Source organism: Gavia stellata, chromosome 6 (assembly GCF_030936135.1).
Source record: "Gavia stellata isolate bGavSte3 chromosome 6, bGavSte3.hap2, whole genome shotgun sequence".
NCBI classification, from domain to species: Eukaryota; Metazoa; Chordata; class Aves; order Gaviiformes; family Gaviidae; genus Gavia; species Gavia stellata.
Window position 1 is genome coordinate 55,891,972 of NC_082599.1, and position 19,395 is coordinate 55,911,366.

The 19,395-nt window shown below is 38.1% G+C and overlaps 1 protein-coding gene across 1 annotated transcript in view; it reads right to left on the reverse strand.

The window, feature by feature from the left end:
• The window catches only part of VPS41 (VPS41 subunit of HOPS complex), a 111,248-nt gene that overhangs the window by 38,077 nt on the left and 53,776 nt on the right, over positions 1 to 19,395 (reverse strand). The window contains exons 8-11 of the mRNA XM_059818489.1: positions 13,356 to 13,475; positions 10,063 to 10,209; positions 8,829 to 8,895; positions 441 to 538 (exon numbers count right to left, since the gene is read on the reverse strand). Coding sequence (XP_059674472.1) covers positions 441 to 538; positions 8,829 to 8,895; positions 10,063 to 10,209; positions 13,356 to 13,475 — 432 coding nt within the window. The remainder of the gene's footprint in view (positions 1 to 440; positions 539 to 8,828; positions 8,896 to 10,062; positions 10,210 to 13,355; positions 13,476 to 19,395) is intronic.

Genomic DNA, 19,395 nt, shown 5'->3' on the forward strand with positions numbered 1-19,395 from the left:
GTGACTCTTATTGCTTGAGTTGATCAACTTCGCTACTCTCATTTCTTCTAAGATGCAATGCCAGCAAGCACCTCTTATGGCTAAAAAAGATTTTTCTTTTCTTCTGGTGCAGGAATAGCAGAAAAAGAGAGAAATGGGGAGAAAAAGAGAGAGGCGGGAAAAAAAAGGAAGGAAAAAAAGAGAGAAGGATTATCTAGAGACCTTCTCTGCCTTCTGCAAGAAATAAAGGTACCCAGGTAGGACTTCCGAAAGGCAAGTACATTAGTCTTCAACATCACATCCGCTGACCTGATTTTATAGGTCAGAGAAGTTTCAAGCACTGTTCACTACCAGCGGACTACCTATTTTTTCGCAGATAATTAGATGCGTGTGACTAGCTTAACACCCAACTCACAGGGCAGTTCAGTGCTGTGAAGAAACTCTAACCTAAAAACAATTACCGTTTTTTCGGAAATCTCCTTTACATATGAAAGTATAACAAGCTGGTCGCAGAGAGGCGCAAGTCCACTGATATAGAATTCGGTGTCGAACTGGAAAACTGAAATACAGGAAAGACAACAGATTGTTAAATAAATGACTGTGTATGAACTACTCCCTAAGAGAAACACACAACTGATTTTCAGTGGCAATCAACAGCATGCAGTAGCACTTCAGAGAAATGAAGACTCAATACTTATAAACAAACCTACAGACTTCCCGGTTGGATCAACAAGATGAAAAATTACATTTAACAGATTAAATTCCATTAAACCTTGCAAGAAGAAATGTTTGTGCTTCAGGACACACTAGAGATGAAACATTTGAAATGAATGGTCAGCCTGATTTTCAGTAATCACATTGAAAAAAAGGAAGCAAACCCAAAACCAAACTCAATAAAACAGGCAATAAACACAACATCTACATTGGTTTGCATATTCGCAGCAAGTTCATGTGGCCATAAAAGAATCACACCTGCTACACCTATTGGTATGATATTTGAAAACACCGAGATTGTTATTTATTTATCATCACTTTAAACATCACAGGAAGATTTACAGATACCCTCATGACAAAGAAAACATACGGTTAAATAGTCCCTTTTCTTGTTCATAAAACTGAAAATGTAATTTCCTAAAACTGGTCTTAAAATCAAGACAATTACGTGATGACTATTTTGAGAAAGAGAAAGAAAAAGAGAGCTGAACTGTATTTACGAAAAGTCTCATTAAAGCAGACTTCTGCCACAGAAATAGCTATTTAGTTTTATTCTGCTGGATTTACAGTACAGGCATTCAATATCTGTGAAGCCCTTTTTGTGGGCTCCTCTCTCATGGGGCCCAAAACAGGAATCATCCAAGTGCTTGTATTAGAACAAAATTATACCTATAAGCTTTTACAAAAATGTAAGATGCATCATCATTTTCTCTCAGAATATGGTTTTAGGAGAATCTAAGCATAAGTAGATAAAAGAAGTTTCCTTGCTTACGGTTTAGCATGCTACATTACTAATATCTACTGTTTACTAAAATAGTTACTGATTATTTTAGTAAAGCAAAGAAAATGCAGTATAATGACACTAAAAATAAAGTTAATTTTCTTTAGCTAAGGTAATAAGAAGGAACAGCAGAAATAATCATCTTCCTGCTAAAGGAGAAAAAAATACTGTCAAATAAAGAACAGATTTGACACCTGTCTCTCAATGAATAAGCAAATAATGTTTTTCTCTTAATGACTGTTGACACTTTGACATCACTGGGGGACCAAAGTACGGCACAAGGGTAAAGCACTGAATCTATTCTAGGAGAGAATAGGTTCACATTTGTAATCCTGTACATAATTATTTTCTTCTAGCCTGCAAGACTGATGAGATTACTTCGACTGTGTCACATGTTGCTCTGAGTGATGATTTTAAAGAAGCAATGTCAGAAACGTCTACCTAATGTATCTTATTCCCAGTTTACAATTTAGTATTTGGCATTTTAAAAGAATATGGAAGGCAGGAGGGAAAACATGGAGAAGAAAAAACAAAGTAAAATCTGTAATGCTGGCTAGAAGGACAAGCAAAGAAACTTTCGTTTCAGCTTTAAAAAGTGACAAGAGAAGGCTATTAAAGGCATATAAAATATTGTGGTTTGAATTTGGAGAGGAAAACAGCATGGTGGAATGGTACCTTTATAAAGATTATGGGGACAATTTTAAAAATGTGAGTTCCTTTGAGTTTCACTGGAACGTTAGTCCCTTTGCCAGTGAAAATGTTTGCAACGTCCATGTAATGGTGTATTTAGGATCAAGCAGTAGTACTGTTCTGTGAGACAAAAATAAACAAACAAATAAAAATCATCACTTCAAGTTTTGTTTTTAAATAGAGTTTAGTTTCCTTGGTTTCACTTTCAGCTTTCTCTCAGCTCATCCTCCTCAAGAGGCCTTGTTGAAACACAATGCTCTAGCTCTGCTGCTACAGCCTTGAACAAAGAATAGCTGGCATAGACAGTGCTTCTTGACCTGATAAAAACCTTTGATGCAGCTAATCAAAAAAGTTTTACTGAAAAACATTATAGAAGTCATAGCTGCACAGAACACTAATAGGTTAATTTGACTTACTCTCTGGACACTTTGTTGTGATGAAGGGGGGAAAAAAGCCAACATTCTAAGAGGCATTGTAGAAATGCTGTTAATTTGAAAAGGATCCAAAACAATTAAAACAAACGTAGTATTGAAGTAAGTGACAATGACTGAGGTATGGCCACGTGTCATACGTGTTTATGCCCATCATAAGAGAAGATGGAAGGTATGCTGACAGGGGATCTACTCTATGTTCAGCATCTATGTACAGCTGTCAAACAAATTACCAGGAAGAAAAAAGAAGAAACCTGTTTTGGTTTTTTTTTTTTGCTCTTCATTAAATGTAATGTATGAAATACACCACTACAGAAATAAAACAATATATGCTACATTATTTACTCAAATTCTATAAAGCAACTTTCTCTGGAATTTAAAGATCCATACGCATGCAGTGGACTGAAACTAAAAGTAGTCTATCTCCTTTAATCAAAACTCAAAAAGCAGCCCCTGATTTTCCACTGCAGATTTATAGAGTGAAATTCTGGTTACAGTCAGAGGGTTTGGCCATTGATTTCAATGGGGCCAAGGTTTCAACATTGTCTTTGGGGGAAGTAAGCAGGAAGCTGAACTAGCATGCAGAGAAGTAACATGAAACTTAGTGTGTGGAGAAAAAGAAGGATTTTTTGTTCTTTTTTTAATTCCACATGATATATGAAAGAAATGGAAAAGCCAACACACAAGCTAATTTTTAGGTAGCCTACTCGTATATCAACAGCAGCAGAGCCACAAAGCACCATGAACTGGCCCAGCTTACCTGGAGCTCTGGTGCACTGTTAGCTGCTGGGGTGATGCCACTACGCATTCCCAAATTACCTTTTAACCAGCTACTTCAGGCACATCCGCAAAATTTGCAGTCATTGCTGTAGGCCACAGTACAGCATACCCTTAAGTGTTCTGAAGATGGTATCTCCACCACCAGTGCTTTTACTCAGCTAGATTATTTATGCAAAACAAAATAGTATACAAAATGGCATGTTTTGATTAGCTATGATCATGTTCATGCAGTTGCATTTGATATAAAATATAAAAAGATTTTTATTTCTTTTTTCCACAGTATGTGCATTCAGTTCCAGCTAGAGGACCAGAAAAGGTCCCATATGAATATCACTTAAGCTGTCTTTAGATTAATAGAAGCAAATCACAAAGCATAAACATATATACATGGTATATTTTCATTGAAATAAAAGAATATACCTACTTTTAGGTGTACTATCCAACACAATCCTTGAAGAAAATACAAATCTCATTTTTTTTAACATTCATCTTCTCTGAAAATCTTCGTATACTAACACCTGCCCCAGCATTTAAGTATTTCCTTACAAATGGTTTCTATCTCCCATAAGACTCTGCAACAGCCTTCATATGTTCAAATTTCCAGGGCAGACCTACCTCTGAGTAGAATCCTGAGCAGAAAGCTCAGGACGTACCCAGTTAAAGAGATGTCAACTGTGACTCAAAAGGAACCGTAAATTTCTGGGGAGGAACAGTGAAGTAACCTATACAAAGGTCCTTTATTTGTGCTTGAATATCCTTAGAACTCCCTGCAAATTTTCTACCTGTACTACTATATGTGAAATCAAGCAACTATTTATCTAATCATGTACGTATTTTGGCATTTTAATGGACTATCCTTTCCCTCGACTTTCAGTGGGAAGAGCAGTAGGGTAAGACTAAAATCGATGGTGGGTCCTATACGTCAATGATTAGCAAAAACTGATGCTTCCAGACTTGGAATTCACACCCTCTAGCATTTATTTATAATCAAAACAGTTGGAAAAGTCATATCCCAATTTATTTTTGCTCAAATGTTGAAGGTCCAGAAAAGTTTTAGAGAAAAGTAGCAACCACTAATCAATCATGCCATATATAACTTGGAATGCCACACGGCAAAGAGGATGAGCCTTTTCATTAAAGCAAAGCAGGGCAATGAAAATGATACTGTTAATTGAACATGATCACTGAACAAAAACACCCACCTAGGCTTAAAATCAAAACTCTGTAAAGCCTCTGTCACTGAAAGCTCTTGCCTTACTACTTACTACCAGCACAGAATGGAAACAAGCAAGAATTTCGCTACTAAAACAAAACAATTTCTCTCAATTACAGTATCACACTAATCAGAAATGTCAGGAAAAAAGCCCACTACCTCATCATGCCAGTAATCATCCCTCTGGTGAGGTCTCCTCTTTCAATTAAATTAGAAAAACGTTTTGTCTACTATAAGCAGTGTTACAATTTGCTGTTTTACCTGCAGTCAGGTTGCGTGAAACAGAAGTGCTACCGTCGTGCTGAAATCATCTCACCACTATTCCATCTCACACAGCAATAAAAATCACCTTTAGAAATATGGCCATTGCCTGTACAACTCTAGCTACGTCAGACACACACAACCTTTAAGGAAATCCCGTGGAATCCTTGATGACAACTAGAAAGTCAGGAGCTTCAGGAAAGTTTCAAAGCTTCAAAGTTGATTTTCTGAAAAACTTTTTTTCCATTACACGCTGAACTGAGAAAACTTTGTTAACCAACAGGGAAAATACTCAGGAGTCTGATAATCTTGACTAATTTTATCAAGAAATTTATAAATGATTGGTTTGGCTGGTGGCAAAACAGGATGAGCAAAAGTCTAAGTGGAATCAGCTTTATAAACGGGTTGGGCTTTTTCTTCTTTTTTTTTTTTGGCAGTTTGCTTCTCAGAGTGTAGCAGACTTGCTCCAATGACAGGTTTGCATAAATCAGCATATAAAGTTGACAGCATTTAGTCACAGTTAATTTCTTGCTCATAACATTCATTAATTAAGCTTTAAGTTCCACCCATATAAAGAGAAAAATGCTGGTATGGTGGATCCCAGTATCTCGCTTTACAAACAAAAAAATAAATATTCCCATGTTTTCAGATAAAAACGTGCAGTCTCAATGCTTGGTGGTAACTTGCCGTGCAGTTATACAGCTATTCCCTCACAAAACACAGATGTGTTGTTACAAGCATATCCACAAAACGTGTAATTTTTAAATCAGAATTCTGCTTTGTGGGGAATATGAGGAATGCAGAAGGGAGACAAGTGCTCATGAGGCATTGCTGACTGCTGGCACCTGGAATTAAGCTGAGATTCCTCAGTTAAAATTTGAGCTAAAATGAATGGAATAGGAAATCTAGCCGACTTCAAGTCTTGTACTGACTTCCACTGTTAATCTCTATTTTCCACTATCATTAACAACTGGAGTAACTGAGGCAGAGATAAAGTACTTCTCTAGAAAAGTATATAAAATCCCAAGCTACTTGACAAGGCCATTGAAGACTAGATGCCCTGTTTCACTTTGAAAAAGCATTGTATTAACTGCAAAGCGCTAATTAGTTCTTCAGCAACCATCCTTCTCGCAGGCTGCAGTTGAGGAAGGGTTCCCTGTTCAGACCAGAAGTTGTCCAGCATTACAGCTTTTGTACACGCATCAGGAGTGAGCACAGAGGTCAAGCGCTCTTTAAGAAGGATCACAACAGCATTTAGTCCACGTTAAGCCTGTAATTCAATACCAATACTTTCTAATCAATACACTACTTCACAGCCATAGCTGACAGAGCTAAACTGATAGGATCTGCTCAGCTAACATACATTTAAACCTAAATAGAAACATTTCACTAGAGTTTATTGTCGACACTGAATGAAGACCCATGTAGGCAATGAACCGTAACATATAACCAGAGACAATGGAAAAGATTACTGAAGAAAAGCACCATTAATACACTGAAAGAAGTAAATAAAATTAGCTATGCCACACAGATCTCAGTGCATGAGACCTGTATAATTTATCTAATTTCTCTTACATTTAATCACGGCATTATCTTCTTTAAAATAAAACAGCTAGTACAGCTCAGTGGTGCTACTTTCCCATATTATGTGCCATTTGGTTTAGCATCACAGTAGATACCGTATTTATTTCCTGTCTCAGAGTACAGATGGCTATGTGTCAAGACAGAACCAAGATGAGGAGGACCTTGTTACACAGGATCCTATGTACCTGTTTCCTTATTCACTGGGCTGTAAACCACTGAAGAAACATTTATGATCTACTGATGCCATCATGGTTTACTATGATATTATTGTGGAACTTTGAGACCCTCAGAATGGTTCTAAAAGAGTATAAATTTGAAACTGTTGAGATATGAGAAAAAAATATATTGTCATAGGCTCCATAGGTATTACCCTGATGAGCAGAGAACAGAGTATGAAGTCTCCTACTTCACCTCTGGTTTTGCAAAATTGTAAGAGCAGGAAGAAAAAACCAACCACAAAAATCCCATTAAACATGACAAAAGTTTCATTTTTCATAAGCATGATGCCAAGATGTTATGAGCCAAAACATCACAAGGATATTCAGCTACCCTGCCACTGAAGGATATTCTTGCCTTGTGTAAATTCTTTACATTATGAAAGTGTATTTGCCTATGCATCCACTTAGGATATTAATGGTCTTGCAAAGAAAGCCATACCGACTGCTGGTCTGCCTACTAATAATATCAGACCTTCCAGCTATGCCTTTGAAAAGTAAAGTTGAAATAAAATTTAAATAGATGCTATGGCATGACACACAGCTCTCAAGAAGACCTTCTATATGATTACATCAAAAGCTATTGTAATTTATATTGAGACTTGAACAAATAATGTCTCCCCTCTTTTCCCTCCCAATCTAATACCCACGTTCCAATGACTGCTGCTGACAGCATTTGGCAGAGCTGTTTCAGTGCTGTGACCTGAAACCAGAAAGAAAAATCTCAAGCACATTGTTAACAGGTTAAGTGAGATAAAATGCCAGTCCTCGAGCATACAGAGAAGATTTTAGGCTACAAATTGTCAGATGAATAAAGTTACTTCCACAAAAATCTCTAACCTTCAGGTCTGCACCTAAATAGTCTGATGACAGCTTTTTATTTATTTATATATATATATATTTTTAAATGAAGTTCCAACAGACAGTCACGTAAGACTAGCTCCCTCCACACGGACACATAATAGCTGAAGTAGAAGTTGCCTCTGTTCACTTGTCATTATGTAAACAATCCCATTTAATATTTTTTTTAAAAGCTACTTAGAGGTACAGAAAAGATTATATAAAGATCTGACACTAAAACTCAAGACTGAACTTCTCCTTGACAAAGTTCTCTCAAATATCCTAGAATTTCACAGGTAATTATTCTGTTGGGACTATATAACCTTAAACAACAAATAGCTTTCAGGTCTCAGTTAACCATCAGGCATGCCACTGTCTCTCAGTATCCAGAGCTCCTACAGAGTTTAACAAGTCTCCTAGTTGATTTGCAGAAGCTATTTTAAAATAGTTCTTTCCTGAAATCAGAAGGCAGAGTATACACCTATGCCACGCACCATTCTGATCTGATATGAGTCAGGATCTTGCTTGAACACTCTTGTCTACCATCTCACATCATTACGGTCAAGACAAGGAAGCACCAAAGTTTACAAACTGTTGTCCACTGCAGCCTGCAGAGTCCCAGAGGGTCTGTTTATCTTCCCAGCACTACCTCTTCATAGAGATTTCCTTTCCCCAGAATAAGCTTCTGGGGACAGTTGTGACTTTTTGTTTACATCCCCCTCCTCCCCTGCAAATTTCCTTTGAATTCCACTTTAGGCTTTCCCTAATACACACATTTTATCAAGACCTTTTACATTCATCAGCAATAATGAAATTTATTCACATCACTTGAACTAGACAAATAAGAAAGCAAAGGAGAACATAAAACACAGAAGCAAAAAAGGCAACAAAAAGAAATTCAAATCAATTTTTTAGTACTATACCAAAGGAAAGAGATGTTAAAAAAAAAGAAAAAGTTACGAGCCACGTAGTCAAACAACACAAACGAATAAAGTAGCATCTGTTTTCTCCTTACTACTACACTGATCATCATTTAACCAAGATGAAAAACAAAGTTCTCTGTAGGAATCTGCGTGAAGGAAAAGTTAAGACATCCACTGTTCACACAAAGATCTCTGATTTTAGATGATCACAGAATTTAAGACTGTCTGCGAATAAAAAAACCCAACAAAACTATGCAGGAGGACATCATGACAACCTCATCAACTAAAAATGAGGAAACATTTATGTTGCGACTACATGTTGCCTCTGAACTGTAACAGCTTTTTCAGGCTAGAATGTGAAAACAGACCTTTAAATCTTACATAATTTTGAAAAAGAGTGCATTTGTACAATCGTACCTATTTCCACATAGCGGTTTGGAAGGTCACGCATTTCACTGGCATGCCGTTCTTTCACTGAACAAATCTAGGAATCAGAGATTCAGATCATTATGATGAACAAACTATACTAACTTTTCCGAGAAACTCCTTTTCTCATTGAGGCATTCTCGGACACGTATTTCAAAAAACACAGGCTGTAAAACAGTGACGATGCATCACTGAAGAAGAAACCAGACAGGAAAGTTGTAACTGTAGTCCACAGCCTTATAAATATGCTGGGAGAGGAGAAGGAAGATGGACCATAAGATAGAAACCTGAAAACATCGGCCCACTATGATTTCTTCATAGTAGCATATATATGAGCTTGGTTTTGGTATCTTCTCACACTTTGCATCTCATTACCTTACAATTTCAGGAAGAACATGCTATTGCAACTCCCAGTAACAGGAGGAGAATATGTACATATAAAGAAATGCAAATACCCAAGTGTTGTGAAGCATGCACAGTACAAGGAGGAAGACAGATGCCAAACTTATGACAAACCTCCTTGTTGGTAAAACTTTAAGTTTAATGCTCCAAAAGCCTTTTACGCTTCATCTACCTCACTTTACCCTCCCTTTCCATCTACTCCTACCAAGCGCTTTTAATTTCCCACTGTGCAGTGATGTAGCAGTCTGTTATTAGACAACCGCTAACAGGCTTGTAAAAACTCGTGTCAGGTGCTGGTCTGAGCAAATCCTAGTCTGCAGCGCACAAGTTCGAAACGCCAGTTCCCTGCTGAAAGCAGAACAAAATCCCAAGCAGCCTTTCCCCCCACCCCTTTTTTTTCCCATGGTTGACCGAAATCATGTGGCTGTTTTAGCAGTCACAACCTCCTCAGCCCCCAAAACTATCTCCTCCAAAAAAACCTCATGGTAAGTTGTTCTTCCTTAATGCTAATCAAAAGAAATGAATTCAACAGCCCACTAAAAGCTTTCAGAAGAGGAAATCTCTCCAAGGCACAGAGGAGAGACGTGTCCCTGCGGATTACATTCGCTGCGTGCTCACACACAGAGATCTGCCTGACCGCTGGGTGTCTATCACTCCTCCTCCTCATGAGGGTCAGTTCAATGACATTTCTATGGCAGCAGGAGTTCTGCACACTGTAGTCAAACCAAATTCTATTTTTTTCGATTGTCTTTGCTTTTCAGAAATAATCCTCTGTTTGCCTGTGATAACAGCAAGCATTTATTACAAAGACAGGTAATTGCACCTTTACTGAATTTCCCCAGCCAATAATCAGCGTTAAATTATCCTTCCAGCAAAGGCTGCAGGGATACATATCTGGGCGAAGACTTATGTCATCTCGAGGCACATTGGTAATTCTTTGCTTGGAGATCATGTCAAGTATCTTCACGCCCTGAAAGTTTAAACACAAGAGAACTTTATTCAGTATGACAAACTCCCACTCACCACATTCCATATTATTTTGTATGCTAAGGCAGTCATAGCAGTTTATGGCATAAGTTTCAGGGTAGATCTAAGCATGCCAACAGAAAAAGCTGTTGATACAAAGACCCACCTAACTCCGGAGGTGACAGAAGGAACGAAGGGATTAGAGTAAGTTAGATATTTTAAATTCACATGCCAAATGAAAAGATACAATAAGCGAATGAGTGACAGATCAACAACTCCAGTCACGAGCAAGTTCAGCTTGTTGGGCTGGTGCTACTACTGGAGAAATGAAAAAATCCCAGCTCTTCCAGAACAGCCCCTGTAAAGAAGCAGAAATTTCCACCTTGGAAAAAGAAAATATGTGATGCAACAGCTCATTAAGATAAATGAGGCCAATCAGTACTTCTCCAGAAATGCATTTCTACTCTTACATTAAAATAGAAAAACAAGCATGTTTAAATGATGCTTCATTTTGTATGCTGAGATTTTTTCACTGCCTCCTCAGGAAGCCTCCTAAACTAACGGAACACGAACTTTAAAGAAAGGAAGATTAAAGTCATTTGAGAGAAAGAAAAAAAAAAAAGAAGAGCCATTAATCAGATTTTTCCATGCCATTTAGAAAAGGTGAGCTATAACCTTTCCAATAGCAAAATGGAGATTAATTTCATGTTAAGTAATGACTTGTTCTTAGTGATTTAAAAACAAAAGTCTCCAAAATAAAACAAAGCATTTTAGTAGATATTTCCTTTAAGATCAGTGAGCAGAAAAATCAACTCTCATGATCACAGAAAAGGGGACAGAAGGGACCTGGAAAGGTCAGCGTCCAGGATGCCATTCCATGTTAGGATTCTTCTAGTGACAAAACTGATTTAAAAAGATTCCCTTGCCTGTTTCTGTTCCCTCCCTACTGCGAGTTTCTATGTCCCCAGCTGTACAGATTCAACTGTTCTCAAGTCAAAGAGTCTAAACGTGGGGGTCATGGTCTAAGCCAAGTTTTGCCCTTTTTTTTTTTTTAAATCACAAGGAGCACTAAGTGGTACAGGGGTGGGCTGGTGGGTTTTTTTGTGAGCATGGAACACGCTTCTATTGGCATCTCTTAGGCTGACAGCCATCAAGGTTTCAGGAAAAAAAAACCCCAACTTAAACACAGCATCCGCAACGTATAGAGACCAGATCTCTGGGTAACATAACCAAAGAGCTTATGCTTTGTGTTTTCTAAGCTCATCTGATGAAATCTGCAATCTTGCTTGAACTGCATTTTAATAAAGTTGTCTTTTATTAATCTTACCACTTTGTCTTCAGGGATGATTTTCAGATAAAAGTGACCCATATCACACCTTCTGTTGTTCTACAAGGCAGCAAATCCTATATGGCATAGACTAGCTTACGTTTGAAGTGCCTTTCAAACCAAAAGCATAGGATCCTCTATAGTTAAAAGTATGCCATTTGCATCATGAACCGAAATGACTTAGAGAGTCAACTTCCAAACATGAAGGAGCCTAAAACCTGTTCAAACAGGAGCTAGGCAGCCTAATGCCTCTAAGGATTTGGTGTTCAGGTGTCTCAGTTTGTAAAACCTATACTCTTGGCCATGGAGGAAGAAGAGGGCACAGCAACAAACGTGGGTTACCTGCACATCTGACAAGCGGAATTAGACCTTTCCTAAATAACCTGAAGCCCGTCTCAGAATACCCAATGTCTAAGAAGCTCACATACAGTGTGCCAAAAAAACCCAACCAAGGCATAAGAAAATAAAAATTAGGTAGCCACACACAGTAAGAAGCAAGGCTATAGAAGATTTTCTCTGACTTTGAAAGGAAAAAAAAAAGGAACACAAAACCTTGCTAGAGGATGGAAAAAATTTTTAAAAGGTAAAGGGGGAAGGGAAAAGCCAATAACCAAATATATTAATCTTTTGGAGGGCAAGTGTCATTTCATTTTTCATTGAAAGACAGGCCCTGACCATGGCTTTTTGTCTCTGACAGATGGCTCTCAACATTTTATTAGTATTCTGTGTTCTGATGTGGCACATCATCTCTAGGGATAGGTCTCCTCAACTGTCCTATCTATTCCCAGCAGATTCACCTAGAATATGTATTTTAATTGTACGGCTCTGAAAAGAAGAAAATCTTCAAAAGAGCTAATGTTATGACGATCAAGCACTCACTGAAGTCTCAATTCTAATGCAGTTATTAAAGGGGAGTAAATAAACATAAGTCCACCTCTAACAATTTCATATCAAACTGGTTTTGAAAGGAATAAAAGAACAATGACTAAAATATTTTAATAAATGCTTTCTTTCAGGAAGGAAAAACAACAGAAGGAAAAAAGCTAGTGTTTCAGAAGTACTTCCACCACTTTTTAAAATAAGACTTTGGAATTTAGACATGATACAAACTTAAAAACATATCCCTCACTGCTGAGCTTTAAAACACAGGCCTTGGCCCATCAATTAGATATACAGTGATAGGTGAAATGCAACACTCAGCATGAAAGCAATGGTTCCCTTTAAAAGATGAATTACACTTAGAGGAAAAAGGACCTATTTTCTCCTAAGTCTAGCCTTTTCTAGCGGCCTACCAGAACGAGAAATTGTAACCATCATTTTTTATAATCTGCAACATTAGAAGCGCATATGATAATACCACTTCAGTACAAATTAGAAAATCCAGACAGGTTTGGGGGTTTTTTGGGGGGGATGGTAAGGCTGGTGATGTTCGTTTTTTGGTGTTAGGTTTTGGTTTTTTCAATAAAGAAAAGTTACATTGGCATTCCTTTCTCAGACAGTTTGCTTCAATACATCGCACTGGTTAAAACTCTGCTAGTCAATAGCGTGGAACAGCAACCACCCCCACAGTGGTATGTAGAGCTACTTTTCTTAATTTCTGCAGAAGTGGCAATCCTACAGAGAACATTGACTAACCAGCAGGAAACGCCAGAGGAAATGTCTACGAAGAAAAGGGATCTAAAACATTATCCTTCAATGCCCCTTACACTCGATTCTTCAAAGGTACCATTTCTCAGTGGAATATTTTGGCAATTAACATTGAAACATTTCAAATAGTATAACACAGCGGTATTATTTGTTTAACAGAGTTGACAAATACTTACCATATTATTGGCCCACGCAATTAAGTGTCCTCTCCATTTTACATTTCTTATATTTCCTTCCCCTTCATGTAAAACTGAAGGCTTCCATCTATTCATCCAGCCTCTCTCATACAACAGCAACTATGAACAAGTGCAACAAAAAATATTTCTGTGATACAGTGCTGTATGTAAACCTGGAGGTATTTTTTGCTTCATTATCAAGGGCAATGAAAAATACACACCTATCACAAAACAAAAGCAAATACAAACCTTTTCGTATAGTACATATACATTGAGAATCTCCTATACTACAGAATTCAAGTTACTTTAATAATAATATTAATAAGCAGGCCTTCCATCATGTTTCTCCAGAGAATGGTAAGTATAATTATTTCCCTTTTAAGGATAAAGAAATTAAGGCATTTGAGAAGCTAAGCCGAACAGCACGAATGACAACACTTCAGAAAGCTGGTAAAGAAACCAGGCCACCTCACACCTACCCACTGATCTGGTGATAGGCTCCTTCTTCCCTCCAAAAAACAGGAGATAGGAAAAGCATCCCATATGCCTGGTCTAGTCAAAGAAAATTATTGAAGACCCCCAAGACTTTGACCTTTTGCTTGGCCCCATGTGGAACTACATGGCCTTCCATAGGGCTCTAGAGATGCTGTGTGTTAGTTCCACACATGCAAACTGCACTGTACCGCGAGCGCTGCTGATTGTAAACCTTGTGTGATTGGGAATCCCGGGTTCTGCAAATAGGGAAGGTATTTTAGAATATCTAAACGCATAGGAGATGTTACGAAATGCTTTGCAGCAGCAAAGAAAAACCCAGCCGCATGCAAACAGCTCACATGACAGCTCTTTTACCCATTCCTGTATGGTTTTAGGAAGTTATTTAATAGGATTATAACATGGAATCACTTTGAGTGATGCAAAGTGCAGCACTTGGAGGGATACCTAAGAAGCTGAAGCATCTACAAAGATCATACTCTAATGTACCAGTCCTGCCAACTTTTGCATGAGTACACCGACGTACAGACACATGCACAACCTGAACCCGAGCTCACACAAGTGCACAATGACCGTGAAGGGGCGTAAAATTGCCACCTGCAAGGACTTTTACCATGCTAAAACCTAAATCGAATACCTACCTTGCTAATATTTCCTATCTGAGATCCATCTGTACATGCTGCTTTATACATGGTTTCCCCCTGCCTATATTTGCATAAATACATCAAATTGTAAGACACTAGCTGTTTCAAATAACACCTTTTAACAAAATAAGAGATTTTTAACGGCAATTACACTCTCTCTCCTAAAGCCACAAGATGGCACTAAAAGACAAGTATTTTCTCCCAAACTTTAAAGCAATCACTATCTCAGATTGTCTATCAGAAACTTTTGCTTTAAGCGTGCTGCAGACATCAAACTTCTCACCCAAGCGTGTCTTGCCACTTCAACTCCACCCAAAATGAGTCTGTGTCCTTCACATCGCTCACATGAAGGCCCACTTTTTAGACAGTCTAGGGTTTTTTTTTCCCCACCTACAAAAAGGCTACTCAATAGAACTCTTACAGAATATGGTATTTTACAGCAACCAAGGCATGACACTGAAAGCAGGGGTAACATCTACGCTCATAAGGCAGTGCCATACAGAGGAATGTGCCTTAGCAGCCTGGCAGGTGGATGTGAAACACATGAGCAGCCCTCAGCCCAAACTAATCAGCTCCACTCAGAAGCTGAGGATGTAATTAAAAACTAAGCACTGTGCTGAATCCAGACTTGAAAATGACTTTTTTCCTAGTTCACAAACTCCTTGACAGGCTCGACAGGAAAAGAACTGTCACTCGGATGCTTCTTTCAATACAGTCCAATAAAGACAGCAGCAAATAGCTAGTATTTTCATCTGAACTTACTGGACAAGGCTGTGAAAACTGATGTGGATGATGTGAAAGGTTAAAACTCGCTGATGTTAAGTATATTAACTGAACTTTGAATCTTTTCTGCTTGTGACTGCACTGTGATTTAAGTTTATTTATTACACACAAGATGCAGAGTGAGCTTGGAATGACACTTTGCAGCTATTTTGTTACTGTTCATGGTTCGTGAACATCATGCTTTTGCATTACTCTCTACCTGAGTAAGAAGCTGCAAAGAAAATAAATGACCTGAGAAAGAACTGGTGAGGAGAAAAGAAAAAAAAAAATTTAGAATCCTGCTTCAGTCTATGCCCAACTCTAAGGACATGCTTAATTAAATTCTCAGGCCAAGGCAGTAGAAGACAACAGTCTGATATTGCCTGTAATGAAGATGGGAAGTGAATCTGAATCACTGCAGCACCCAGAATTCCCTGTTTCATATCAGCAAGTGCAATAGGTCCAACACTGAGGCCAAAGGACATGCGCAACATTGTGGCTTCAAAAAAAGTTTATCTCAAAACATACTTTACTAATTTATCTTCAGTGGAATTATCTGCATTTTATTGATATATGATGTGATTTATTTATTATTTCTTACAGCAATGACACCTGGAAACTGAGTTACTGAACCCCAGAACTTTGCTATGCATTTTGGAACTGCTATCCACTGAATGCATCACTCAAAAAATAAGCAGCCTAATTTATTTCTTAGTCTTCCTTTCTGTCTTCATATTGACATGTTTATCGCACCAGAAAGCCATCTAAAACTTCAAGAGAAACTAGACACATAACAAAAATCCACCATTTCTGGAGGGGTTCCTCCTACTACCCCCTTCTCTTTTTTGGTAGGGGAAAAATATTTTAGGGCTTTATTTCCCATAAATCCCATATTTTGGCAGTCAGCATTCACAGTACTTATATTTCAACAGCAGCCACAAAAATCACTTTCTTGCATTCTCTGCAATACAGTTTATATTTTCCCCTTTTTGATTTGCTCTGGTAAATCTTTCTAATTCTTTGTTACAATATAGTAGTCCTTAGAACACACTTCCAGCATCTCTTGCATGTACTGTGACATGATAATATAGCTAAAACAAAATAACCTTTGACTTCAAGGGTCCCGTCCCCACCCACACTGCTTCATAGTACACTGCAATCTTCTGCTAGTTCACTACTTCTTATTTTGTGAGGCTCCTTAACTGCTTCTGCTTGTCCACTGGATCATTAAGAAAAAAGAGACACAGTGAAATGCATGAGACAAGAGGATGGTGCAGGACACTTTTTGGTTTTAAAGACAAGTTGATATAATTCTCTTGGATTAGTGATTACATTTCTCTATCTTTCACTACCAGGAGATTAACCTCCTCCAAAAAAGAGCTCAAAACTCTATTTTGGAGTGCATCCGCTAAAGAGAACAGACTCATGTTTGGATTTAATGGAGCCTACCATGCAATTAGCATTAACACTAATTACATGTAATCCCAGTCTTTAAACTATGTACAGGAATTCTCAATCCTCTGAAAAAAGCAGCCAATGATTGCAGCTTTGGTAGTACCAATACGGTGAAGTAATTCAATTCAACTTCATCCCACTACCAAATACCACCTTCAAAACACTGAAATAAAAAATGTCTATCCTCACACAGTGAAAGGTTTCAAAGGAAACACACTTCTACTGATGCACTACGCACAGCATCATTGTTTTGTTTCAACATAGTGCCTTCTCTGTAAAGATCTGGAGAAGTTTTACAGAAGAAAAAGACTGAGGCTTCAATTTTGTAACTGAAGAGCCACCCTTCCTTTCCCTACTGCAGCGCTGTGTGATTAGTTTTTATTTCACAAAATAAAAATTAGGAAAAAATTCCCTGCATTTTCCTTGTCCTGCTCTTTGTTTGCCTACGTGTGAAGATGTGCCTGCCTCTGGTATTTGTTCCCGTTTTTGGCATCTGTGTCACCAACTCTCCCCTCAGCCAGGCAAGATCACAAAACCCTAAAATGCTCCTGCCATGGTTACAAGTGATCACTACAGATATTTATTGTTTTCAGCATAAAAACAACATTTACAGGCACAGCCAAGATGAACAGATATCCGAGAGTAACGCAGAACAGCATGCCACATGAAGACTTACTGTTTAATCGTGCATCCCTAGGAAAATATATAGCAACAATAAAAAATTATCACTTCTGTTTGGAACAGCAATGGACTGGATGAGCTCAAACGAGGCAGAGAATAATGTGAGCCTCAAGTTTTCAACTGAAGATGAGTTTTGAAAACATCGTCACAAAACGGTGTTGTCTAAGGAGCTGGGGTGTGGATGGAGGGGAGAGCAGGAGGTGCAGTCGAGGGAAATCAAGCAAGGAGGCAGTGGCATACAACAGCAGCAATGGGAGGTAGGTGATGGCAACGGTGAGATTCGAAACAGGAGCTGCTGCTGTAGTTCATGGACAGAGAAGCTAGAAATTGAGATGTTAAATACAAACAAATGCCATAGGACCTTTATTAGGCTGTACTTTTAATAACTCAACTGCTAGATTCCAGCTGTCGCCTATTCACAAAGAGCTATAGAATTAACACCTTGGAAAGCAAGTCCTGCAGCTTTGCAGGCAGAGACACAAGCTCTCACATATTTCATGTATTTAGATCCTCTCTGCTTGCCACCTCAGGCAACAAAAAAAAGTTTTCTACACAGACATTTGCAAAACACGCAACTATAGATGACATGCACACAGGACTACAATCCATTCTCTCTTTACACAAACCAAATTTGTTTGTTACCACACACGGAGAATGTTTTGGTTTTTGCAATAAAGAAGAAATGCACATCCAAATAATAATGAAGAAATGTAAGCCAAATAATCTGCTTAATAAGCAAACAGCACATCACTACCTATCAAAGTCTCATCTGCTCAGTAATATGGGATACATCTGGGTATTACACATCGCATCAAGCAAATTGCAGACCTGTATTATTATGGCTTGCTTGCTGCTACAGTTTGTTTCCTGCTTATAGTAAATTCTCCAATGCATGGACAGAAATTGCCATAGTATTTACTCTTTCTTCACTTAAACCAGACCTTTGAGTATTTACTGACTGACATTTTATAGCTTACAATGCAATCTGCCTTTCTTGTCTGGTACTCTTCTACCCAACATAATGCCAAACAGCTGACTATCTGCTTTCTAAAAATGGACTGTGCTGCAAACAGCATCCTGACAATTTAATAATTTGTCAAAGTAGTCCAACCAGTTATTATGAAGTACATATCATAGGGTTCAGAGGTAAAGGTCATCTACTTACTCACAAAGCAAAGTGCATCTGCTGACACTAAAAAGCAGACAATTAAAAAAAATAAAAATCTGAGACATGCCCTGGCAGACTTGACTTTACCATACAAGTTCCACTACCCATAACAGCAGTGGCAGATCCCCAAGAATGCTATTTCTCCTCCTGCTTGTGCATTGTTCACAATCGCTATCCTTTCTCTGTATATGACGTTGCTCCAGCTGGACTGGAAAGGAATTTAGATCATCTTGTTTCGTGTCTCAGGCAGGAGACACTGTGGGTCCAGCCCAGGATTCTAAAACTGAAAATAGTATTTTAGAATTTTTTTTTAAATAATGAGAAATTTGCCCCAGGTAAGACAAAGTTATCTCTGCTTTTATAACAGACAAAGAAAAGAGGATCTAATATTTAAGCATGGGCATCAATACGCTCAGATGCTAATTCTGGGAGGATAAACAGGTCAAACGTGTTCAGACACATCTGCATTTGAAAACTAGTTCTTATAGTGTATCTTCTCCAGCAAAAGAAATACAGACCTCTTTAAAAATATGTTTTTATATCTATTTCCACTATATATATAAATAAGTTATGTAGATATAGACATAGATAGATATAAAGATGAGACTGCTGACAATCACAGGGTAAATTTTCAGTTCCCTAGCCCTTAAAATGATTCAGATTGGATACTCAAATCAACACTTATTATACAAAATGCATGTCCTAGGCAAATGAGGAGGCCCAATCCTCTAAGATACTGAATATCCTACCCCCATACTGGCTTCAGAATTCATTTGCTTAATTGTGCTGGGTCCCCGCTACCATGTGGGTAGAGAACCCCCCAAAAAACCTTCATTAG